The 26,607-nt window shown below is 38.8% G+C and overlaps 1 protein-coding gene across 1 annotated transcript in view; it reads right to left on the bottom strand.

The window, feature by feature from the left end:
• LOC137604705 (receptor tyrosine-protein kinase erbB-4-like) overlaps positions 1 to 26,607 on the bottom strand; it is a 271,599-nt gene that overhangs the window by 132,324 nt on the left and 112,668 nt on the right. The window contains exon 3 of the mRNA XM_068328679.1: positions 4,738 to 4,889. Coding sequence (XP_068184780.1) covers positions 4,738 to 4,889 — 152 coding nt within the window. The remainder of the gene's footprint in view (positions 1 to 4,737; positions 4,890 to 26,607) is intronic.

The raw sequence follows: 26,607 nt of genomic DNA, 5'->3' as shown, positions 1-26,607 counted from the left end.
TGGATACAGCGTCCACACGACAACGCAGACCCAGCGTTTTAAAAAAAACTTGCATTTTCATCCCAGATATCTGTGTTGTCATGTGGACGGAAGGTGTAACCACAACAAAAAACTTTTTGGAAAGATCCAGCACCATGTGGACAGGACCTTGGTTTGACTACTTTTGACCACTTTTACCAAAGAAGTCACTAAATTTTCAATAGTATATTTATTTAATGTGATATACTCCTCTATGTTTAAAGTTCTTTGTTGATTTGTTATTCAAGGGATATCACTATGAAGCCACAAAACCTGGCAATGTTGAGTTTTCATCAATGGTAACTTAAAATGACTCCTAAAGCTGAAAGCAAACATGATGAAAATTAAAATGGACCAAATATCTTACATTATAGGACTAAAGTAGATGAATTAAAGTAGACTACAAAGCTACAAAGTAAAGAATCATTTAAAGGCTGCAAAAGTACTGTACGCTGAACAAACAACCATTAAACACATTTTTTCTCTAGGCTCTTGAAGTATGTTTGTTTAAAGAGTTGTGTGTGTGTGTGTGTGTGTGTGTGTGTGTGTGTGTGTGTGTGCGTGCGTGCGTGCGTGCGTGTCTGTGTGTGTGTGTGCATGCGTTTGTGTGTGTCTGTGTGTGTGTGTGTGTGTGTGTGTGTGTGTGTGTGTGTGTGTGTGTGTGTGTGAGGATAGTCAATTCAAATGTATTTTGTCCCCACCTAGAAGACAATCCATCTTAGATGTTGGTCAAGATTTGAACTGGAAGTGAACATACAACAGTGTGTTCACTTCCATTCTATTGTATGGAAGTAAACACACAATAGTCTGGAATTCCTCAAATATTATATTACCTAAATATTATATCTCTCTAGAGATATAATTCCCCAAACAATTCCCCTAATATTACATCTCTCTAAACTACTCCTTACCTGCCAAAAATGGAAATACTATGTTAAAGTGGTGTCTGTCATCAACCAGAACAAACTCACAAAACTAATTATTCTCTCGACACTAAGATCCTTAGCATGCATGGAAACATCACTCAACCATTCAACCACCATCTTAACCTTATATATTTTTGACTTTAGATGTAAATCGAGGTGCAGAAAGCTTTGTTTTGAAAAAACCCTGTTGGTATAGCCACTGTAAATTAACAGGAGGATAAATAATTAAATGATGCAAAAGTGAAGACAGTTGACTGATGTAGAAAGATAAATAAAGTCAAAACAACTTAGGAGTGAAAAAAGGTCTGTCATGTAAGTCTTTCTGTTATTTAACTTTTTTGTGAATTTCCCAGTTTAGGATCATTAAAGTATATTTTATCTAATCTAATCTAATTGTGTTTAAATATGAAGACAAACAGAACAAAGACATTTAAAATGTTTTCTCACTCTGTTTTTTCTATAGCTCTTGCCTACCTGTGCTCTTCTTGTGGTCTCAATCTGTTTCGCATCACCGTGATAGGCAAGAGGTTTTTTTCCCCCTTTTAAAACTAGTGTAGGGTCAAGTGAACACTCTATACAAGTGTCATTCAGTAACACATCAATAGACCACCCTGATTTCTGACAGCCTCGCTTTATCAGATGGTATTTCAGGCATTAGTCATGGCCCTTTGCTGCATGTTAGCCCAACACTTTTTGTTAGGTGGCTGTAGCTTCGGAGCGTTGTCCACTTATCAGTGGTCGATGGCTCAAGTTCCAGTATCTTTGACAAGATAATTGACCTCAAATTGCTCCCCTTGGTGTCATTAGAGCTACTCGATGCAGTTCAGGCATTGGTCAAATGCAAAGGGTAAAGTATGCAAATATAAAATGGAACTAATAACAATAATGACAACAATAGTAATGATAATAATAATAATAATAATAATAATAATACTAACAACAATAATAATTATAATAATAATAATTAATAATAATAATATCATCAACAACATCATTCTTGCTTTTACTGTTATTATTTATTTATTTATTTTACTTTTTCATTAGCTTCATTCTTATACACCACTTTAGGGGACAACACACATGTACAGGCCCTTAGCTTCTTCTATGTTTTCCTTAATTTTTTTTATACTTATTTGAAAATGATATTTCTATAATTTATATGCAACTGCAGGGAGGTGGGTGGTGAGCCAGTGAATTGGCACCGGGCTGGTAAGCAATCTGATCACCACATTAATAATGAGAAGAAAGTTACATGTTTATTAATGGTTGCAATGACAAGACAAACAATCTGGGTCACCTCTGGGAAAATGGGAGGAAAGGGAAAAACGGATATTTCATAATCACGGATTCTGTATGTGGGTGCGTATGAGACAGATGCGTGAGGGGAAAAAGGAGAACTAGATATACTAGATGTGCATGCCTTCAGTATGCACGTCTACGTATTATAGGAAAATAAGATGCAAAGCCTTTATGTATATAGGATTGATTCAAATCTTGACATGTCAAAACTCGATATGGGCAAAGCCCTCTGCTAGACCATTAGCTTGAACAAACACACATGAGAGTCGAGAAAGCCTCACTGCAGAAATGCAGTTATTAATCACAGTGTGAGCTTTGATTCATCTGTCGGGAAGGCAGTTTGGAAGATGGACTCTATTTACTGCTAAAGCTGTTTGGGGGCTTTGGGGGGTAGCCATCAATCTATCGGCTATCTCGAAAAGAAGGAGCCAATGCAGAGGCATCAGTTTCAATCACCTCACAGAGACAGGAGGTATGGTAAGTTGCTCCACAATAGTTTTCCTTCTTTCTCTTTCAGTACTTCAAGGTGAAGTTTTTCCTCCCAAGGGAAGCATATTATTAATGTGTTTTATCTTAAAAATAATAATATCCCCTTATACATTGCACCCTGCCCTTTTTCCCCTGGTGTTTGGCACCTCATGTTCTTAATTAGCAGTCTCAATTAGCCTATATTAATTGACAACCTTAGAAAGGTGAAATAACCTGGCAAGCTGTCGCCACGGGGGGCCCTTTAGTAAATGAGTGTTGCCGTAATCTAGACGTTACCATGAAATGATTGTCGCATTTTTAACTACAACCACAAAAAAAAAAAAAAAAAAAAATGTTTCAGTAAAATTAGCATGTGCTGAGGAGAGATTGATAAATGTTGTTTCAAAGTAAAATTTGGTTCTGTGTAGTTAAAAAATGCTTTTGAATTGTGTTCTTTTTAAATGTTTTTCATCTGAGGCACTGGGTCCTATACCTCTGTAGGGGTCTAATGTAAAGATTTTGAAATCGATTGCTCCCTCATCTTAATATTTTATTTCGCTTTTCAGGTATTGCAAGAATTGGTCTGCACAATGTAGAAGAGTTAGTGACTCAATAGTTTATCTTGCTGCTTTGATATATCTTTATTTGTTGGTTCACAGAAATCAGAAAAGGTGAGTTGTTCGTCAATTTATATGATGTAGTAAAATTGTTTTGTCACATTAACTTAAAGTCTTTGCCGTGAAAAGAAAAATATGAAAACCCAGCTAGTCTCCATGGTGAAATTCCTTCTCTGTGTCCCAGCACGTTCACACAGCAATACTTGCCCATTAATGCAGTCAGCACTTTAGTGTAACACCAGGGGAGCCACATAGCCCCTAAGATAGATGGGAATCAATTGTGGTTGGATGGTGTTAGCAGAGCAGAGTGCAGTTTGAATGGTCTAGGGTGATGTTTCTGAGAAGTGGAGGGCCACAAAGGTCAACAGCAGCAGCTGATTTTACCAAAAAGCACATTTTTTTTCCTTTTCAGATTTCACTACAGCAACTTATCTTGCCTCCTTCTGACCTCTCATTACTGCACTATTACTGCTCTGAACCCCAGAAGGACTGATGGCTGCCATGAGACACTGTTGTACGTGTGTGCACCTGTCAATCAAACCAAAAATGAAAGTAGGCAACTCCCTCACACAAACATTTGCTCAAAATCAGAGTGTAACAATCACTTCAGCCTCCTCTCATCATTTACTACATTCAACTATAGCTATAGATGCTGAAAATACTGTCACCATATGTTCCTTCCTTAAAGAGCATGAATTGGTTATTTTGTAGGCTCAATGTAGGACAAGATGGTTCTAAATATTTTCTACAAGATATGAGTTGTTGTTAGAGCCAAAGCACTTCCTGTTCTGCCTGAGAATCATATTTCATCAAAGGGAGATTAGCGTGATCAAGTTACTTGGATTTTGCTTATTATGCGCTTCAACCTTCAATGGTATGAGAGTCCAATCAGTTGAATACCGTGGAAAGGCTGATTAACCTTGATTGGAAAGACTTTCCTTGCTGCTTATCATTGCTGTATAGATAGAAATCTCAGTGGTGATTGGTTTAGAGAAGGGTATTCTCTGCTTAAAAGGGTCAAACGAAAAGAAAACGATGAGGAAGTTCACAAAACGTTTTCATTTGGTTTTATATAGTTACTTGTGCAAATGATGCATGTTGTGGATGTTTACTTGGACGTTCTTGTATTCCCTGAAAACAACAAAGCTGTGTAATTTATTCAATTATAAAAATGTTTACATTTTTTTCAATGTTTCTTAAAATTTAATTTAGATTATTTTGCATATTTTGCACATTATGGGTTCATAATGTACATGTTATTTTAATCAACCAAATCCTAGGTGTGTAGAACAGACTCTTGCACCGAAATATCCTTGCGCACTCATCAAATGAAACAAATACTTGTGTACAATGAGGCTGCCAGATATATGCACTGCCAAATTTCTGCATCATTTTTTCTTTGTCCTTACTCTGAGGAAGGTGAGGTCCCGACTGCGGTCGATGCTTGTGATCTCAAGGTTCCCCATTACAACTTCACAGTTCTCGTAGTACTTCCTCAGGGTGCGGTACTGCTGCTCGAGGTCTGATAGCGTGCTTAGCTTGTTCTCTGTACCAGTGCACACTAGGGAAATAAGGAAAAGAGGAATAATGTGTTAATGCAATCATTGTACATATAGCGTTGTTTGGTTTAGAAAGCAGACTCGTTTATTTTTATTTATTTTTTTGGTAAACAGCTTGATGATTAAAACCAGCACAAAGGATTTTGTTGGTGAACAAAAATGCTTTATTGTTGGTGGTCTTTCAATCCAGATAATCTTTGCATCTTGATACATTTTGACATGGCAGTATATTTTTGTGCCAGAAATGATGCAATAACAGAATGAATATAGCCCCAACATGAGCCCATGGACAGTGAACTGTGTACATGTTTAGCTTGCCTGGCCATGTAAGACTAGAGTCACTCGACCTTAACCCCACCTCACATCACCCCTCAAGGCACCCGGACCAAATAGAAGATATTTAGTGGATAGCTGTGCTCCTCACTTGACAAGTAATTAAAGGCTCATTCAACCCATCACACCTTGCCCCCCATGATGACACTAGCCATCTGCCCAATCATCTGCCGCTGCCTATTCAAGCATGAAAGAACACACAACATTCACACATATAGACATTCACAGTCATAATTAGAAATAATTACTTAAAATCATATGTTTCAGTTGTTTTTTACTGAAATTTTTCAGGAGAATGTATTGACCCTAAACTTAGAATATATACCACAATTACATGTTACAAGTTTTAAAACATCACTCAGTTACAGCCATGTAAAAACAAGTGTGCTCTCATATGTTTCATTGAAGCAATATAATTATTTGTATTGCCATGGTGCTGTGTTGTTTTGCACTTCCAGCATCTTGATGGTAGAGGCTCCATCAGTGTGACAGAGTGATGGCAGATCCTGCCCTCAGTTGTGTTGCACAGTCTTGTGTGTAAGAGATTCAAGATCACTTACACACCTTGCCATTCACGCCGCTGTGTTTTTCTCATCCTTTGTAGTTCACCCCTCCTCAGTTCAGCTTGCATGTTTGCAATTTACCCTCTTGTCTAGCAGTAATTGCTGCCAAATCCATTTTCTCTTTTTTCTGTTCAGTGGCAAAATCTTTCAATTCTGCTTCCTATTTACTCCCCACCATTACACTACATATGGGAGAAGGATGCTTTAGCCTTAGGGCAGCACAGGCTGTAAAGACAAATGGAATTGTGTTTCAACACTTCTACATCCAAATAAATATTAGATAATCGGAACTATTCCAATGTGGCTAGGACAACACCTGCATGCGTCAGTGGTGATTAGCTAGTTTGCACATAGCATAACGTGCTGCTCAGGAACGATAAATGGTAGACCAGGGTGTTTTCAATAACAGTTACTGTTGGCTTAAGGGGAGCAGGGCAGAGGATAGAGGGTCATAAAGTGAGGATAGGTGTAATAAACTGTTATTGCACCTTTAGGGCAGGGCACACAGATCTGAAGAAAGGGGCATTGTGACGTGATCAGTGGTGAAATTTACTTTCATAATTTCATAAATCAGCTCCTTAAGCATTCCTTCAGTAAACCTGCAGATTTTCAAAACATCACTCGATGTTTTTTGTTTGTTTTGTTTTGTTTTAAGTATTTGTGATTCGTAACGAGACATCAGAAAATCCTACAGCTCTGCATGAGCCCAAGATGACACTGACTGCCAAGTGAACCACAACAAAACCATCTGTGCTGAGTGGAACGTACATACATGAGGTGTGAATGGTTGCAGGTTTACTGTAAAGCTTGCTGATCCTACTGGTGATATGTGTGGATGTGTGGGTTAGTTGTAAATAATAGTCCTCAGGATGTATTCGCCCCCTTCTCGCTGCATGATCGAATCCATTTGTCTCCATGCTCAATATGTTACAGTTGAGCCTGGATTTTACAGTGGTTATATAAAGCGCAGCCTCTGTCCTTTATATTATTATGGACCGCCGAGCCTGAATGACATTCTATATTGGACACAGAGTCATCAACTATTTAACATACTGCTTGTGATGCAGGAATAGACTGAGAGAACAAATGAATCTTCATATTGTTTAAAAACTTACGGCTGTTCTATAAAAGAGAATCTATCTTATCTGTTTGATGGATTTCACTCCCAGGCACACTTACAACAGAGAATGTCAATGTGATTCCCTGCCTGTGTTCTGTATGTATTATGTATTTGCCTCTGTGCGTAAATTGATTGAATTTTTTTGTGGGGAATTTCTCCGTAGAAGTGATGGATTACAGCAATGAATCATAATTCAAGATTTTCCAATATGTGTAATTACTGAAATTATTATAGGCTGACTGGGTGAATTTGATTGGGTGATAGATAGACGGACAGATGGACAGATGGACCCAGACAGACAGACAGACAGATGGATAGACAGGGAGACAGGCAGGCAGACAGATACGACACTGCCATCACTTCAGCTCCATAGCTGTATTGAATCAGTGATTCTACTCCCCTGGCAATTCATTTCATAGGTAGTGCATACACCTATTTCATCAATACTGACCTGTGTGATTATTGAAAAGCTATAAAGCTGGCATGTCAATGAGCTTTATATGCTCCGGTCAAGGAAGCCAATAAAAGGTCATCCCAATAGCCAGTAACTGACAGAATTAAATTAAGTTGCAAATGTCACTTCCACAAGTAAACACTGTCAATGGCTGGGTTTGCCTAACGTGCCTTGAATAAACAGGGAGACCTTGTTGAAGTTGATCTCAAAAGCTCCCTGGCAGAAAAATTGCATTTTCTGTCAGGAGCATCCGAAATGAAGTGCCACATCTGAGGTCAGAGCTGTCATTTGTCCCCTAATGTCTCCCAGATGAGCTTTACTGGCTTTATATGAGTTACATGCCACTGACTCTGATGGTAATCATTGTCCTGATTATTGTCCATCTGCTGAGCGGCTTAATAAGGATCAGGAACAATAACTAGTTCAGTGTTCATGATGATGGCACAACCGAGTAACATTGGACTGTTGCTGCTCATGAAATGTGGTCACCTACCAACAACACCGCCATTGATTCCTTATGGTACACTATAAATTGACATTTATTGTAAGGCAAACAGCCCAACACTTTGTGGGGTTTCAATAGACAATAACCCAGAGACACTGGCTGCATGTTGCATACCTGACAAATTACTAAGTGGTCCAAGGTTATGAGCACATTCACTGTGTTATTCAGTCCTGCTATCTCTATGAGACCCTTTTTCTGCAGCTGGCAGATGTTCTCAGAAAAACAAGCTCAGACAAACTGTACTAACTCCCCATCATTAGATGGGACATAAAAAAAAAACAGTCAAATGCTTATGGAGTTTTGAACGAGGTTGTTTCTCAAGGGTTGGCCGATGCTAAAATAGTGAGGCCAAATTTATGAGGTGATAATACAGTATGTCCATGCTGTTTGTTTGTGTATTTTCAAGGTCCTGTACACCAAAAGAAAAAGAGAGAAAAAGAAAATTGAATTTGTAAAGTTGTTGCGCACTAGCAAGTTCAAGAAAGAAAGTTTCATGCAAAAAAAGTGAAAAATATATGAGAAAATACTTCTATTTCCTGTGAAAAATGTACCCTATTTGAAGTGTATAAACACTTTCCAGTAATCTAGTGAAATGTGTTTATTCCACTAGATCTATATGTATTGAACAGCATTACAGATCTCTTTTATCAGCCTACATCCACAATCTTTCAGTCATATGCTTCTGAATGTCAGGCATGCCCAACAGCTCATCAGTACTGTAGCTGTAAATATATATATATATATATATATATATATATATATATATATATATATATATATATATATATATATATCTGTACACACTAGTATGAATGCCTGTGATTGATTGATGACTAAAATTAGAGTGTGCATTCTTAATTTCCCTTCAGGGATTACAACAGTTTATAAAATAAAATTATATATATATATATATATATATATATATATATATATATATAATTTTATAAAATAAAATTATATATATATATATATATATATATATATATATATATATAATTTTATAAACTGTTGTAATATATATAATATATATATGTAATATATGTTGTAATATATATATATATATATATATATATATATATATATATATATATATATATATATATATATATATAATTTTATTTTATAAACTGTTGTAATCCCTGAAGGGAAATTAAGAATGCACACTCTAATTTTAGTCATCAATCAATCACAGGCATTCATACTAGTGTGTACAGAACCCTGTAATACCTACAACTACACACAGGGGGGTCAATAAGCATGCAACGGGAGGTAGAGTGGAGGGCAGCCCTTTGTGAGCGCCCAAATGAGCAAATTGTAAGGGGGATGACGCCTTGCTCAAAGGCGCCTCAGTAGTGCTTTGGAGGTGAGCTGACACCTTCCACGGTCAGCTCACACTGGGTGTTTTTGGGCGGGAGTGGGAATCGAACCGCCAGTCGTGCAAAATTGGACGTCCCGCTGTACAGCCCGCTCTACCACTGAGTCATCACTGCCCCAATGAGCATGGGGCGGGAAAAGAGCATAGTTTTGCAGGAAACAAAACAGAATGAAGCCATGGATCCAAGAGGAAGCAGACAAACAACTAAGCACAATGTGTGCGCGCATGTTTTTTGTTGTTGCTGTCCATGGTTAGTGTTGCTGTCAAGGGCCAGAAACAGCCATGTGTCAGTGTTGAAAAAAATCTAAATATTTGAAAGAAATTAAATTAAAATTAAGAGATTATTGATTGTTGTCACTAAAGTGTTGCCGGAGAGGTTTTATTACCTAATTCTTTTTTTTCTTTTTTTTTGAAATGGCACATTATCAATACCAGGAAGTCAGCACAAATCTACTTTGTAAGAAAATCTAGAGAACAGGGGTGTTCAATGACTTGGTCCATTCACTTCCTCTTTATCGTCACTTTGTTCCCTCTACTTCTGTAGGATTTTGTCTACAATGAAGAAAAATCCATCCAAGTCACAGAGGACTAATTGGCTGACACTGACTCCTACCTCATCACACTAACCACAATTAACTACATTAACCACATTAACCAAAATGTCAACATATAAATGCAAATGCATTATTTTATTGCAACAATTTTATTATTTTGTAGATGTCTGAATACCAAAAATGTTTTAGTGATTAAATAATACAGTCAGTCAGTCATCTTCAGATTACCACCGCTGCATCCACCGCAGCGGGTCACGGGGAGCCGTAGCCTATCTCGGCGGCATAGGGCGTGAGGCGGGGGACACTCCGGGCACAACGCCAGTGCACCGCAGTTTAATAATACAGTAACTCCTAAGTGGCGGCACAGTGGCGCAATGAGTAGCGCTGTTGCCTCACAACACGGCGGTTCTGGGTTCGAGTCTCGCTCTGTGCAGAGTTTGCATGCTCTCCCCGTGTCTGCGTGGGTTCTCTTCGAGTTCTCCGGCTTCCTCCCACCTCCAAAAGCATGCGCTTCAGGTTAATTGGCCGGTCCCAAATTGCCTGTAGGAGTGAAGGTGTGTGTGCGTGGTTGTCTGTCTTTGTGTGTGGCTCCGCAGTGCACTGGCGTCGTGCCCGGAGAGTCCCCCGCTTCACACCCTATGCCAGCTGGGATAGTCTCCATATGCCATTTGGGATAGTCTCCAGCTCCCCGTGACCCGCTACAGCGGATACAGCGGCAGAAAATGGATGGATGGATAATTCCTAATTCACTTCCAATGTATGAAATAGATAATAAATACAATTTTCATGTAGAGACATACTGTATTTCTTTGCAGATGTAGAATGCAATAAGATTTGAAGAAAGATGCTGAGAAGTGGGGATTTGTTTGCGTGTTGCTGGGGCACTTGTTTTGTACAATTACAAATCTTAGAATTTAGACACAAATGACTATGAATTCATTTTCCAAATACGGATTGTATGTTGATTGTTCTTGTAAAAGTAGAGTGAAGAAGCTTTGAAGTATTATATTCAAGAAAGCAAACAATGGCTGAAAATTAGCACAACCAACAATCACTGAATTTTGCTGATTTCTTCTCTTTTCTATGAGGGGTTCTAATTTAACAAAGACTCAAAAGAAAATGGAGAAAGCTCCAGACCTGCTTTCAACACCACTTTAATTGTTATGTAACAACTCAATAAGTGGTCAGAGCTTGGTTTTAGTATGAGTAAAGATGAGGATGACTGGAATTTTCTTAATCTTTTACATCTAAACTATGCAACAGAGCTGGAATGTTAAAAATAAGGAGGCTGATTTTTAAAGTGTTCAAAGTGTTCTTCTAGTTATGTTAAGGTATTTCAATATATGATGCACACATGCATCCTAGCCTTGGTGAACTTTGCATTGAACTTTATAAACAGTGTATTGAAATTATCAATCAAAATCGTATAAAATGATTTTCCTGGTCTTTTTCTTTATTATAAACCAAAGTTCAGTCTGTACAACTATTTCATATATTGTAACAGTAACACAGCCTAGAGCTCTGTTTCTCAGTTACTGTTTGATATCCAAAAAAGATTCCTGACTGGATCCTCACTGTATTTGATTCTATTGACTCCGAGTTTGATTTAGTTGCTTTATTGTCAATAGCTATTAATAAATACATTCCTCCCTTTTACGGGGGAGTACAGTTGTTTTAACTAAATGGGATAATTAGGGAACACAAAATGACAAGTAACAAATGAGATTCTTATAATCTTCTTTGAATTACTTTATTTTAGGGTGAATGTTCAAATATTGGGCAGCACGGTGGCGCAGTGGTTAGCGCTGCTGCCTCACAACACGGCGGACCCGGGCTCGAGTCCCGCTCTGTGTGGAGTTCGCATGCTCTCCCCGTGTTTGCGTGGGTTCTCTCCGGGTTCTCCGGCTTCCTCCCACCTCCAAAAGCATGCGCTGCAGATTGATTGGCTGTTCCAAATTGCCTGTAGGAATGAGTGTGTGTGAGCATGGTTGTGTGTCTTTGTGTGTGGCTCCGCAGTGCACTGGCGTCGTGCCTGGAGTGTCCCCCGCTTCACACCCTATGCCGCCGAGATAGGCTCCGGCTGCCCGTGACCCGCTGCGCCGGATATAGCGGTGGTAATCTGAAGATGACTGACTGACTGTTCAAATATTCATAATTGCCTTGAGATAATGTCTGAATATGAGCACATTTTTGCTGTTGAGGCTGAATTATGTAAGTGTCTACTTGTTGAGTAAAGAGGAATTATTGACCCTCCTACAAATCATTGTATTCTATCTTCTACAGGCATTTTCCTGCAATAGCATTTTGATTAATTTGTACTAGAAAGTGTCCCTGATTGAAACATGCACGCTTGTTTGTACATTTAGAATTCTTGAGTAGGAGAGCTCCTGTGGCTCAGACAGCCACAACAAGAACCACTACAGGACTACAAGTATGTGTGCACACATAACTAGATAAATAGGAAAACAAGGTTACTGCAACATTATGGTTTAAGATGTCTTTGCTGAAAATGTTTGTATGACATTTCCTTTGACAATTATGTCCCTGGTATGAATTTAATGTTTCAGGTTAACAAGGTTTCTTTACAATTCTGTCAGTCAGTGCAGTGATGTAAGCTACTTCATCGGTGAAATATAACTTTGAATTGGATTCTTCCATGTTACTAAACCTGATTTCATGAGACACACACGGCCCGCATACAGTGCATTCCCAGTATCCATGGGCTGCTGTGCATGCATCTACATGTATGATTTCAAAGTTATGACGTGACTTTCTTGAGATTAAGGCAGAGGCTTTCTTTTAGCTTTCCCAGGGAGACTTTGCCTCTGCTCCTACAATCCCAGAAGCCCTCTGCCTACAAAAGACGGTTATGCTCTTTATATGCTAATAGTAAAAACAGTAAACCCCTGAGGTGCTCCGTCTCTCAGTTGTCTGCTAAAGAGAGATAGGCTAAGCGCCGAGGTCAAATGAATGGATCACATCCTAAACTGGTGCAAATATGTTTACTTTCAGTCCATGTGTGTGATTGTGTTAGATGAGTGCGAAAGGTAAATCATGTAAGTGCCCTTTGGCTAATCTGTTTCTAGAAATGTTGAAGACCTTGACAAGATGATACACATGCAAACACACACACACACACACACACACACACACACACACACACACACACACACACACACACACACACACACACACACACACACACACACACACAAATACACGTTGTACACTTTCAAACCCCTTACCAAATTTCATTACTCAATTCTGTCCAGCAAATTTTGCAGATGGGCCATCCATCTTATCATTTGTTGGATACATACTGGTTAGCACACAGCACCAATAAACAAGCAATGTCAATGAATATTGAGTCACTGACATGAAAATTACATTTATAGTCTTACACATCTGACTCTACCATTGACTCCCATCCTATCCAGCAGGGCTTGTCATCTAGCCACAATTGTCTTATTCTCCTCTTTTCCATAGCTTTATTTACATATACACTATACCATTTATAATATAAATCACACACAGCTCAGTGGGTCACACACTTACCATAATGAACCAGCACTTTACCCTCATTACATAGGATTGTGTGATATATCATCCTTTATTGGAGTTCTCTGACGTAATAATGCATCACATGTTGACAGAAAGAGGACCTGGTATTTAATGTATAAAAATACACCATAGGCTTTTGTATCCATAAAAACTGAACTTGGCTCAACGTACTTTCCCTACACCACCTTACTTTCCCCATAACATTCATAGACTCGATCCACACTGAGCCCTATATCGACTTTTGTTGGCCACTAAGAAGCTCCAATGGGGAGGCTGTGTATTAAGCACACTGCTGAAAGGCTCCTCAAGGGTAGTTACTGAAGAGTAAGAGAATTTTTACTCACCCTTTCCTTACAAGCTTGTGGCCAGCAGGTCTAGGGATAGTAACAACTGACATACCAACCAGCCACTTGCCTCCAGGCAACACATTCTTTTTTTCCTTTTTCATCCCTTTTCCCCATCTCTGCCCATCACAATGTGTGCCAAGGTGCATGAATTTTACCCGATAAAATCTTTTCTGATGCTTTTCTATTTTTTCTGCCGCATGTGTTATGACACTCTATCAATTAAGCCAGCAGGACAGTCAACGTTTTGCCTCATCTTTCATGTCTTCAGCACAGACCAGTTTCCCCCAGCTCCCATATGTGGTCCTACCAATGAATCTTAATCTTGTACCCAAACAGTTGTCATCAATTATCCTGCTTGCTACTGCTAACTCTTCCCCTGCCTCCCATTTTTCCCCATTAAAAAAGCCTTTTTTCCCTCCTTGCCAAGACAGAATTGCCTCATCCACTTCCCTGGGAAATGATTTCTCAGCAGGCTTGAAGACCTGGTGCTCTCCACAAGTGGAAGGTAGAATTGGATGTGTGTGTTTGTGTGAGACCGTGCACATGGGTGAGTATATTTGTGGACTTATCGTACATGTTTATGCATGCATACCCATTTTTGACACTTGAATTGATTGTGCAGCTGGTTGCTATTAATGCTCACGTATCAAATATTTTTTTTACAGTCAATCAGTTTTCCAAATTCTGAAGAAGCCATACTGCAATCAAGAGAATGAACAAAGCTTGCTGATTAATAAATTACATCTGACTGCTAGTCCACATATTTAAGATGATAATTAATAGGTATCTAAAAATCATTGTCTTACAGCACAATCATCAATCACTGTTTATCTCAGTTTGTCAGACAGTCTATTCACATGAATGCAGGTAACATACTAGAGACACGTCTGAGGCTGTCAGCCTGGTAAGATAATTTATTCCATTAAATCGCTGGAACACACTGACAAGCAGACAGGCTGGATGTTTGCATGGGAGACATTAAGATGACAACAAGACACGGCTGGTGGCATTTCATTGTCTGATTTCATTACTGTTACCCGTAGGCCCTGTCTGAGGTCCCAATCTGTTGTCACAACAGCCAATAATGAAATTTACAAATTTAAAATTTACAACAAGTTTTGGAAATGGACTTGTTTCAATTCTTTTTTCTATACTTGAAATTAAAAGTGTATGCCTTAACTTGTGCAGTGTGTCAAAACATGACAAATTTCTCCCTTTAGATTCTGCACTCTTTGAACTCTGCTGTACGATGCATTTGAAGGAAATCCAGGTACCTGGAGGCATCACTTGAAGGCAAAGCTTAGAGAAATACGAAAATCAAACATGTTGCATACCCAATAATCCTCAGCAGGTAGTTTAAAAGACTACCCAGAGGTTTCTGGGTTAGAATGCTTGAAATGGTCGAATTTACCCACATATCTTTCTATCGTCTTAATCTAGTTTAATACATATAATTTGTGTTTCTGACTTGTTTGAGCCTTCAATGAGTCATGGGCCGCATAGTGTGGATCAAAGTGACATTTAATTCTTTCAAGTGGAGGTCACTGTATATATATATATATATATATATATATATATATATATATATATATATATATATATATATATATATATAGTTTAATTTAATTAAATTAGATTTTATTTACTTATTTTGAAAGATTTTTTCCACCAATGAAAGCTTGGAGTGAGAGAGAGCACAGGGTGAGTATGGGTGGGCTGGATTCTCAGATTGTAATTGAAACAGTCGTCTCCTTCTTCATGTCATTTAAGTTATTGTGCTTTTATCCCATGACAAGCAGGAGCAGCTGGTGATTCTGTTGTCCTTGTCACGTTGCATTTTGTTTAATTTTAGCAGGACCATCCTTTTCATCATGCCACTGATGAGTTGTAATACAATCAATATACTGTATAATTTGTTTTAAGTCTTAGTACATGGATGAAAATGGCAAAACCCACATGCTGGACAAATAGCCAGTGAGGATCCTCGCAGTGAATTCCTTGTTGCTTGCAACCAATATGTGTGTGTATGTGTGTGTGTGTGTGTGTGTGTGTGTGTGTGTGTGTGTGTGTGTGTGTGTGTGTGTGTGTGTGTGTGTGCGCTATGTCTCAGTTAAAATAACCAAACACCGAAATAGAGGAAAGCTGAAGAAAACCTAAGAAGAAAGACCAGTGAAGCCACCAACAGACAGATCAGTAATTGTCTGCGTGTGCCGGAGAGTGGGACAGGGACAAACTCTGCTCTACCTGCAGTCTGTAGGGAGGGGCGGGAAGTATGTGTGACTGGCCAATCACAGAGCGAGAAAACAGACAGGATGATTTTCCTTCAGTTCGATCACGAATATTAACGGGTTTTATTCGTATCGTACTCATATTCGTCAAAAATGCGTTATCCATACTGGATACTCGTATGAAACGAGTATCCAGCTCAACCCTAATATCTATCTGAGATAACTGTGGCAGTCTACAGTAGCCTTTAAATTAAGCCCAAATATTCACAGAACAACTATAAATAAAACAAGATGAAGTGTTGAATTGTAACCTTGTACAGAATTCTGTGTTGTTGTTTGATGGTTTCTAAGATTTATTTAAATGTGTCATTTTGTTTTCACCATTATTTGAATTGATGGCTTAGAAAAAACTATCCAATTAAGGAATGTCAAACCGCTTTGCATTCTATGATACACAGCTGTTGTTTATAATTAAGCATATTTCTTTGATAATACAAGCTTTGTCTACACATCATCAACATTATCCCATCAACCCTTCTGTTATCCCCCTTATATGACAATTTCAGCATCTTCATGGCAATGGTTTATGATTAACAGTTGTGTAAACATGTGACTGTCATCAGTCCTGACATGAATAATGCTCAGCGTGTTGAAAGATTCAAATCAATGCTGGTATGTGAATATGTTCTCCATAGAAAAGCTTTACCTGCCTGTTTGTGTATATTCTTTAATCTCACATGACAGGCCAAAACACTGTAAATGAAGTGTGCAAATGATTATCAATGTCTTAAATTAGAAAAAAAAATATTTGAAAAAGCTAGTTTTTACATTTTTTCAAGCCTGCTCTATTTTGTGTCACATTGTCATTAGCCATTACAGAGATGCAGTCCAGCATCTAAATGGAGGACAGAGAAGAGTGGATTCATGGAAATGATGAATCATTGCAGACCTGAAACAATGGGCTCCCTTTGTAGAAACTCTATCATCTAGTGTACTTGAATAAATAACTGACTCCAGTTCCTTCTCCATGACTTTTAATCATTTGTATAGCTAGACGTATCTTTGTTAGAATACATGTAATATAATGTACATATATGTTTCTCCTCAGCTATCCATTAGTTGCACTCTTGTGGGTGATTGTATAATCGTTTCTACCACCACACAGGAATTGGATGACCAAAGGAGCTAACTATTAATTTTTCACTGGCCACAGCCGAGGGATTAGATGTGCTTTCCCTTGGCAAAGCTGTTTGGCAGCCACGCTTATCTACAGCGACTTACAAGGCTTATTGAACATTAGCATGCAATTATCTTTGATGGTCTGACTTTCCTGCTGGCTGACAAGACCCAATTATTTCCTGTTAGTGCTTTTCTGAGGACATGACATGAATATCAAGGTGCAAGGACAGATGAGGAAATAAAGATGTCATCTGGAGTAAAGTAGAAGTACAGTGCATCGTACTTAAAACCGTGATTGATTTTGAATTCCTTTGCATCTCTCAGCATAAACAGCTATATAATTTGCCTCAGTACTCAATAAGTACCAACTAAAGAATGGTTGTGAGCTAGGAGGAGATATCTTCAGTTGTCAGAAGACCTTCATAACTGTCTGAAAATTTTAAAATTCACCCCAGATCCACTTTAAGTAAAAATATGGCCCCTATTCCCCTCTGTCAAAGGCTGGTAACTATTATAACAGGTAAAACACACAAGGGGACCGTCTCATCCATTTTGAATAAAAAATGGATGAATAAAACATTGCGGTTGTTAATTATTTATCTATTTAATGATTGAAAATAACAAAACAAATCTAATTTCCAATTACCCCTCATTCAAAGGACCATTCCACTGTTCCATTATTGAGTTGTGGAACAATGATAAATGTTTGAAAAACATGGTTTAAAACTGCTGAATAGAAAACCAACATATTTATGGTTAGTACTCATTAAAAACATTTATCATGATAAAATAATAGTCACTATTTAGAGTGGAATCTGTAAACAAAAAAAACACAAAAAAAAACAGAAAAAAATGAATTATTTTTCACACTTTCACATGTTTACTTCTCTCCTTTTCTAAAATTTTAATCCAATGCTTTTGGTTGAAAGTATTCTACTTTGGATAAAATTATTTTATTTCCATTTGATTATTTTTTATCATACCCTATAAAACTTAAAGCACTGTAAGCAAAAGCAAGTCATCTTGGACAATTGATGATGGTGATTGCAATAATTCACTTACTATACCATTGCCATAAGCCAACAGCTACTGCTGAGTGTAAAGATTGTGAAAAGGACAACTTACCTTGTTTAATATCACTAGTGTAAAACTGCTATTTTTTTGCCATTCTTTCCATTGACTTGTCTACAAATATGAAAATATTTTTAGATTCAGACACATAAACCGCAAAATGGTCAAGTGGTTTTCAGTGTCTGCATTGGTAGAACTCACCTTGAATTAGATCTGTAAGTTGTTAATACATATATCACTTATACTGACTCTCATTTTATTAAGCTCCACATGCCTACAGTTAGAGACCAGTCTACTACTCTTTGGACCACTTAATTTACATTTACCTCTTCCTGCCGTTTTAAATTGTCTGCCTCTCATTTACTTCCTCTGATTACCTTTTCTTTGCTGCCCACATTCACATCACCCCTCAGCGGGAGCGAACAAAAGATATCATTTCATTCCTTCATAAACAGTCAATGTCTGGTCAATGGAAAGAAATGGAGAAGAGGCAACTCTATTGATGATTAAGGAGATGTTGTCACACCTGATTTTGTCTTTATATCTTGCTCACCTGGGGCACTGTGATAACATTAACATTGATTCTAACAAGCCACTGGTTGCTCATTCAATAATAGCAGCTGAAAGTGAAAGGCATTAACATTTATGTGCAGCTTTAAATGGAGCTCAAGACAGTTGATGTCAAAATAACAAACTAAGTGATTGATTTGATAAACTGAGCGGATGTGTCTTCTTGTGTGGTGTCTTTGCGTGTGCATGTGTGTGTAAGTGTGTGTTTTTTGTGCTTTGACAAAGGAAAAGGGTTTACAAGCACAGATAGTGAAGAAAAATCCAGAAGAAATTATGTTTCAGGGTACAGAACACACACACACACACACGCACGCACGCACGCACACACGCACACACACACACAAAGATAAATGCAGATTCATTAGAATCTGCTTTATGTTAAATTGTGACATCATCTGGCATCTTCATCATAATCTCTCCACTGACGAAAACGCTGGCCAAAGTGAATTTTTTTTGACATGTATGTGTTGTTGTGTGGACGCTGCAACCAAATTTTTTCCTATCCAGGGGGTGTCTCCCTGCGACGAAAACCGCTGTGACGTTAGTGTGTGTGACCCGTGTCTACATGTACACACAGAATCGACGGAGCTAAAACCGGCTATTTTCTGATGTCTAACAGCTCCACGTCGAAGACACGTTGATAAACATGCATGACAGTTGGAAATTTGTTCGTCTGTTTCTTTATTTATGAGTCAGAAAGTTCATATATATTTATCTATTTATTCATTCATTCATTCATTCACGTTCATTGCCAAAGACGCCGACGCCAGTTCTGGGTCAGACCGGGATGCGCTGCCTGCTGGTGGGAGCACTCTGTGATGGGTGCGCTTGGTTTATAATACCAATACATTTGTTTTCATATGTTTGGTATGGAGTCTGATATTATTATTTTATTGTGGAATTTCCATGGGTTTTGCAATAGTTGTGCTTGAATATCATAAAGACAACTTGTTTATGTATTGACAGTACCTGAATGTTGAGATGAGAAACTTACAAGAAATATGAGTTTACAAACACAAATTAAAGAACAGTTAGGGGTCAAGGAAATCCAGGGAATTAGTAGCTGACAATAGCTGATAGAGGATTAATATGTGCAACCCTCTGTGCTATTGGAAACAAAAATATAGTGTTTTATGCTCAACATATATTATTTCTCAACCCAATAGGCCAATACACAATTACTTGCTATCAGTCAAAACAGTAGGTTAACATAAGAACATTAATGATTGTTATTGACTGTTATTTTAGCCTGCTCTTTGAGAATATTCCCATAAAATGGTTAATTAGGGTGGCAGTGGCTCAGTGGTAAAGCAGGCGGTAGAGCGGGTTGTCCTATGATTTAAGATCGGCGGTTCGATTCCCGCTCCCGCCCCCCCAAAAAATACCCGCAGGTGAGCCGACAGTGGGAGGTGTCAGCTCACCTCCGGAACACTGCCGAGGCACCCTTGAGCAAGGTGCCGTCCCCTTTACAAATTGCTCATTTGAGGCGCACCAAGAAGGAGCTGCCTGCCACTCTACCTCCCCTGCATGCCTACAGGCCCGCCTGTGTTTGTGTGTGATGCAGGGGCCTGTACTCACAAATATATATGTATGCATGCGTTTGAATCAGTAGCTAGAGTGTGCGTTCTTAATTTCCCTTCGGGGATCAAACCAGTATATGAAATTAAAAAAAAAAAAAAAAAAAATTCAATTTATTGGGAAATATCTACTGATGCCATCTGATGAATCTAAGTGCAGTGCAATCACAAACACGAGTCAAGGAAGCAGGTGTTCTGAGGAAAGTAAAATCAGCATCTTCATGAAAAGTTATTACAAATACAGCCATCAGGTGCACAGAATGACTGCAATGAGCACAAATGCCCCGGTAGACCATGTAAGACAAATATAGACATGCACTGATGCAAGACAATGAGCTTGTTGAGCAATACCTGCACTACAGCACAAACAAGTCATGCTTCCTGACACATAATTTGATTTTAATGAACAACAAGTCACAATGAATGAGGCTCAAGAACCCTTTTGCCATCCACGTCCATTCACAGAGCTAGGCTAATGACGTACCAGGCACATAACACCTGGGCTGGGAGAGAAGGATACCTGCCTTCAATTTGAAATGAGTACAGACAGAGCCTTCTATCCAAACCAATGTGTATATACAGATGATTTAAGAGCAGCATGTAATGGGTTTTGTATTTAGTGTTTAGTTCTAGAGAAGCACATATGGTACTTTGATGTGACTGAAAATGTCTGTAAATCTTAAAAAAATATTGGATATATTAAGGGCTGACTGACAATGAATTACAATAGCTTGAGCTTGATGACCTGCAAATATTGCAATTCAAAAATTGCACCTTTCCAGTAATAAGACAAAAAATGTGCTTTTCATTGATAGATGCAATACATATGTGTAAAATACTACTATTGTGAAGACACTGATAATAGCATTTAGCTGTGAACACAGTAATTACTAAGTAAGGGTGAAGAGATTGCACATACAGTATGCTCTCAGGACCATATCTATCATTCATTCATTCATTCATCTTCCAACCCGCTTAATCTGCTAACACAGGTCGCGGGATATCTATCATTGTTTTTTAATTTCTTCTCAGTCACTGAATTAGCATTTGCTCAACTGGTCAGTTCTAATTTAAGAACACAAAAGTCTCACCCACCCATTACTTGATTGTTCCACCTGCAAATGTAATACTTTGTCCTAAGTAACTCCATCCATCTATCTTCAACCACTTATCTGGGGCCGGGCCGTGGGGGGACCCGGCCCGGGTCAATTCAAAGACATCAAGGGCCGTTGCCCTGTATGGCGCAACCGGGGCCCCACTCTGGAGCCAGGCCTGGGGTTGGGGCTCGTATGCGAGCGCCTGGTGGCCGGGCCTCTGCCCACGGGGTCCAATCAGGCTCAGCCCGAAAGGACGACGTGGGCCCAACCTCCAGTGGACACACCAACCGCTGAGGAAACCATAGGGGATGGGTGCAGTGTGGATTGGATGGCAATCGTCAGCATGGGGCTCAACGACCCAATCCCCAGACAAAGACTCCTCAGTAAGTCAATAATATAATTTCCTTTATTTTGTTCTTTTTCCCTCTTGCTTTTTCTTATGTTTCCTTTGATTTGATCACCATTTCCAAGTAAGTATGTGACAACTTATTAATTACCTGAAAAATGTCAGGTCCGAGAAAACTGTTGGATAACTTAGCGTCAATATTCCTCGTGCTATTTCATTAAACATACTCATTATTCATGTTCTCTTATTTTCCTGCTATCACAGTCTAGGGTCGTCATTGAATTATCAGCTGATTCCATTAGTTGATCACATCTCTCCTAGAGCAGAGCAGCACATCTTTCCATTTCTCTAGGTGTTTGATTGTTTCTCTTGTGCTCACTTCCACCTTCTGACGATCATTCAGACTTCAAAAATTCAACAACTTCATGATTCATCAGCTTAACTGTTGTCATCAAATACCACTACCAAAGTCCCAGGAATACAGGAATATACTATACATCTTGCTGCGGCTCAGGACAAAACACCTTGGGTATAAAACTCCCAGAATAATCTAAGCTCCAAATATTTTCTGAAAATAATTACGTTGTCACCAAAAACGTACCGATACATAGTACTATTAATCATTATATGATTTGATGTATGAAACAATCTTGTATACTTCAACCACTGGTCTCTCCTGATTGGAATGAGGTGCAAGAAGCAAAGTATTAAAATTGGTCATCTTTTAACTCATTGGTGTGTTTCAGACGTTCAGATGTTAAAAAAAAAAAACAAAAACATTTAAAATGGCTGAAAGCAGGGTCTCAGACTCACAGTACATTTTCTGAAGATGTCAGAAAAAAATTGGTGAGATGTAATTAGCAAAGTGTACCTTTGTCAAAATGCTTTGATTTTCCTCTGGAAGCAAAAAAGCAGCAATACATGTGATCACACCTCATTTTGAAATACAATCAAAACAATGATTGATATTCATTTTCAGTAAAAAATAAAAATAAATAGCTTTTCTGATTAAGTTTTCAAATCGTGAAAAAGGGAACAGGTGGGGAAAACCCTTCTCATGTTGAAAGCACTGATTAAATGAGATTGATGAACAAAATACGAGAGAAAAGGAACAAGAGGGAGAAGGGAAGCCAAACCACTCAGACGAATCAGCCAAGTCAGCCCGCAAAATTGTCAGGGGCTCCTGGTGGTTTGCAGGCAGTGTAACAGATCCAAATCTAAATTTATCTCAATGTGTGTGTGTGTGTGCGTGTGTACGTGCGTGCGTGCATGCGTGCGTGTGTGCTGTGTTTGTGATGGTGTGTTTGTGTGTGTCTGTGTTGAGTTAGGATGATTAGGTCTGAGCGACAGTTAATAGGCAGCCCCTATGCCACACATTTAGGTAAATACAGTACACATACACTCACATTCAAGCACAGTGCCCATACACACATTCAAGAAAGATGCACACACCTAAAAGCCCACCAACCACTTGTCATGCAGTCTATGACTCACCATCCTGCTCTCACTAACAAACACATATGCACATTTGTCTGTTTTGTGTCTGTCACAAGCCCATTGCTCACACACAAATTGCATCGCAAAACTCAACAAGATGATCAAATGCTACATGCATTCAGTCAGTTACAGCTTTTCTGAATATACAGAAAATCTGATCCTTGCGTTACAAACAGCAGCTTGCAGATTTATATAGAGATGACATAGCAAGTCACACTATACCAGTTAAGAAAGGCTTTTTTTCTGAGTGCTGTGGAATGCCAAACTGTACCAGGTTGTGATTCTGTGGCCATTTAGCTCCATATAATCATTGTTTGAACTGGCTATGATTTTATATTCTAATTATCAACCCCTTAATGGGTGCTGTTAAAGGATACATTCATAGACATAGACATAATCTTTCATAGAGAAGATTTGTTTCTTCTTAAAATAGTGAAGTGACCTGAATGTCACATAACATGGTTGACATAAAATGGCAAATGTTGCCACCCCAATGAATATACTGTATAGGTCAATTCATTAAAATTAATACAACAGGCTTTTTGTTCATATTTTATAAAAAAAACCAATAATACATGGATGCATGGATTTCAAGGGAAAGTCTTGAAAATATAAAACACACCTCTTCTTTCCGCATGTAGACCTGTTCAGAGAAGCATCAGAAAGAGGGGCTCACATCACCAAAACCCCAGATGTAACATAAGTCAACAAAAGCCTAGCAGTGTGTTAATATACTTCAACAAAGTTCCTGTGGACAAAACATTCAGCAGACACTGAAGTGATTCAAGGATGTGCCCCAAATTATGTGAAATGCTAGACTTTTTGTGTCATTGATAAACACTTCACCTGAACCACAAATGCCAAAAAAGGTTTGTTCAGTAAACACTTTTTATTTCTAAATGTGGTGAAAAGTAAAATGAATTATGTTTCCATGAGAAAAGGAAAAAGACAACACTTTGAAAAGAAGCGAAAAATCTGAACTCAAAATAAAGATGAAATCCAAACTTAACATAATTTTGTGGAGGAAAAAATAAAATTCTGCAGTGAATGCAGCATTGTCAGAGCAGGAGACCTCACTGTTCCTTATACATGCATTACACAGAGTGAAAAACCTCCTGAACAGAAGTAGTGGTGTGTAACTATGGGTGTGGTGTTTGATTATGTGGCAGTTCAAAGCAAAGCTGTCATGTTGCTTTCCCATTTAGATTGCATCTCCTAAGGGGAGAACACTTGTTCGTGCATCTGCAGTGTACAGTCACGGCATGGCAACCTCAATTTCATCAAAGAGTAAGGAGAGAGACAGAGTTGGGTGTTTGGAACAAGTGTATGACTGCATTTGTGGTGTGTTCATGTTCTTTTTTCCCAGTCCTTGTGTTTGCTGAGGCATACCACTTTTATACGTTCTCTTACAATATGCCTGTGAGTGTGTGAACTATGAAAATTTAATGACACCAACTGCTGGTGTGTGATTACAATATATCATCTATCTTTTCAGGCCTTGCTTTGATAAAGCTGGCTTCTACGTGAGTCAGTGTTGTAAAGTTCAAGTGAACTCCACAAAAAGTATTGACCTTTCTGCCCGAATCCCATCACAATTGACAATCAAGGAATTAAGTGAATTAGAGGCTGGCAAGGGCATTTAGAGAGAGTGAGGGATGGAAATGTGAGAGGGACTGTAATGAAGTCAATGACGCGAGAGTAATGCCCCATCACCCGGCACCGACAATACCCCCCCCACACACACTTCCTCAGTCCTACCGCCCCGCAACAATACCCCTGGGCATCAGGGCAGAAGATATTAAAAAACTGTGGCACATCCTTTTCAAGGACGATTAGACATTTCTCCTTTTGGTGTACTTTTTTTACAGACTGCCACAGATAGAACTGAGGAAAATGTTGCAAATTAAAATTGCCATGATGACCTTATTTACCAGTTGATACCTGGCATTTCCTAGTGTTTTCATTGAAAACCAAAAAGGCTTCCAAGATTTCGCAAGCAAGCTTTGAGCCAACATTTAAGTCTGTTAAATGCAGCTGCCTCGTAACACAACAGAGTAGTTCATAATGATGGTCCATGAAAATCCCTAGAAAATAGTTTATGAGCTCTGCATCATAGTAGTTGAGATCCATACATCCATCCATTTTCCAACCCGCTTAATCCGCTAACGCAGGTCGCGGGGTAGCCAGTGCCTATCCTGGCAGTCTCAGGGTGTGAGGCGGGGGACACTCTGGGCACGATGCCAGTGTACCGTGGAGCCACATAGAAAAAAAACAATTATTCACACACACACACTCACTCACTCCTATGGTCAATTTGGGACCGGCTAATTAACCTGAAGCACATGCTTTTGGAGGTGGGAGGAACCCGGAGAGAACCCACGCAGACACGGGGAGAGCATGCGAACTCCGCACAGAGTGGGACTCGAACCCGGCTCCGCCGTGTTGTGAGGCAGCAGCGCTAACCACTGCGCCACCGTGCCGCCACAGTAGTTGAGGTAATCACCTCAAATCAATCCCAATTTAGAGTGCAAGCTATAGTTTCAACAAGGAAACAATATTCCTGTCACTGTAAAACATGTCACTTTACCAACACTACATCTTGTGAAAGCATCGAGAAAAGTTACACTTAATTCAAAGCCAGTGCGTTAGGTTGGATGTGGCAGGATGGAATATAAGTGATCTCTTCCTTCCTCTATATTTCAATGTTTGTGCTTCAAACAGCCCAAAACTTGTTACTGCCTCTAAAAACTGTGCCTACCTGTTCTCTAACAAAAGCTAAATGCCACAAAAATGTAACCATGTGTTACTTGGACTAAATGAGATAACTTTTTTTTAAAAATCTCAAAATACAGTGAGACTACTCTTAAACCCATGGGAGCATGTGGAGTTTTCCCACTGAAGAGAAGAGATGAGAAGGGAAGCCATAATACTACTACTACTACTATTACTACTACTACTACTACTAATAGTAATAATAATAATATGTGTGTGTGCGTGGTTGTCTGCATCTCTGTGTGGCCCCTCGGTGCACTGGCGTCGTGCCAGGAGTGTCTCCCGCCTTACACCTTATGCCAGCTGGGATAGGCTCCAGCTCCCCGTGACCCATAGTGGCGGATAAAGCGGAAGACAATGGATGGATAATAATAATAATAATAATAATAATAATAATAATAATAATAATAATAACAATAACAATAACAATAATAATAATAGTTTCCCCTGCCTCATGCCCTCAGTCCAGCTCCCCTTGACCCGTACAAGCAGATGAAGCGGTTAGAGAAAATGAATGAATGAATGAATGAATAATAATAATGCAGACAATCTGTCTCATCTACAAGAAAAT

This window comes from Antennarius striatus, chromosome 12, assembly GCF_040054535.1.
Source record: "Antennarius striatus isolate MH-2024 chromosome 12, ASM4005453v1, whole genome shotgun sequence".
NCBI lineage: Eukaryota > Metazoa > Chordata > Actinopteri > Lophiiformes > Antennariidae > Antennarius > Antennarius striatus.
This window is presented reverse-complemented; position numbering and strand designations above follow the sequence as displayed.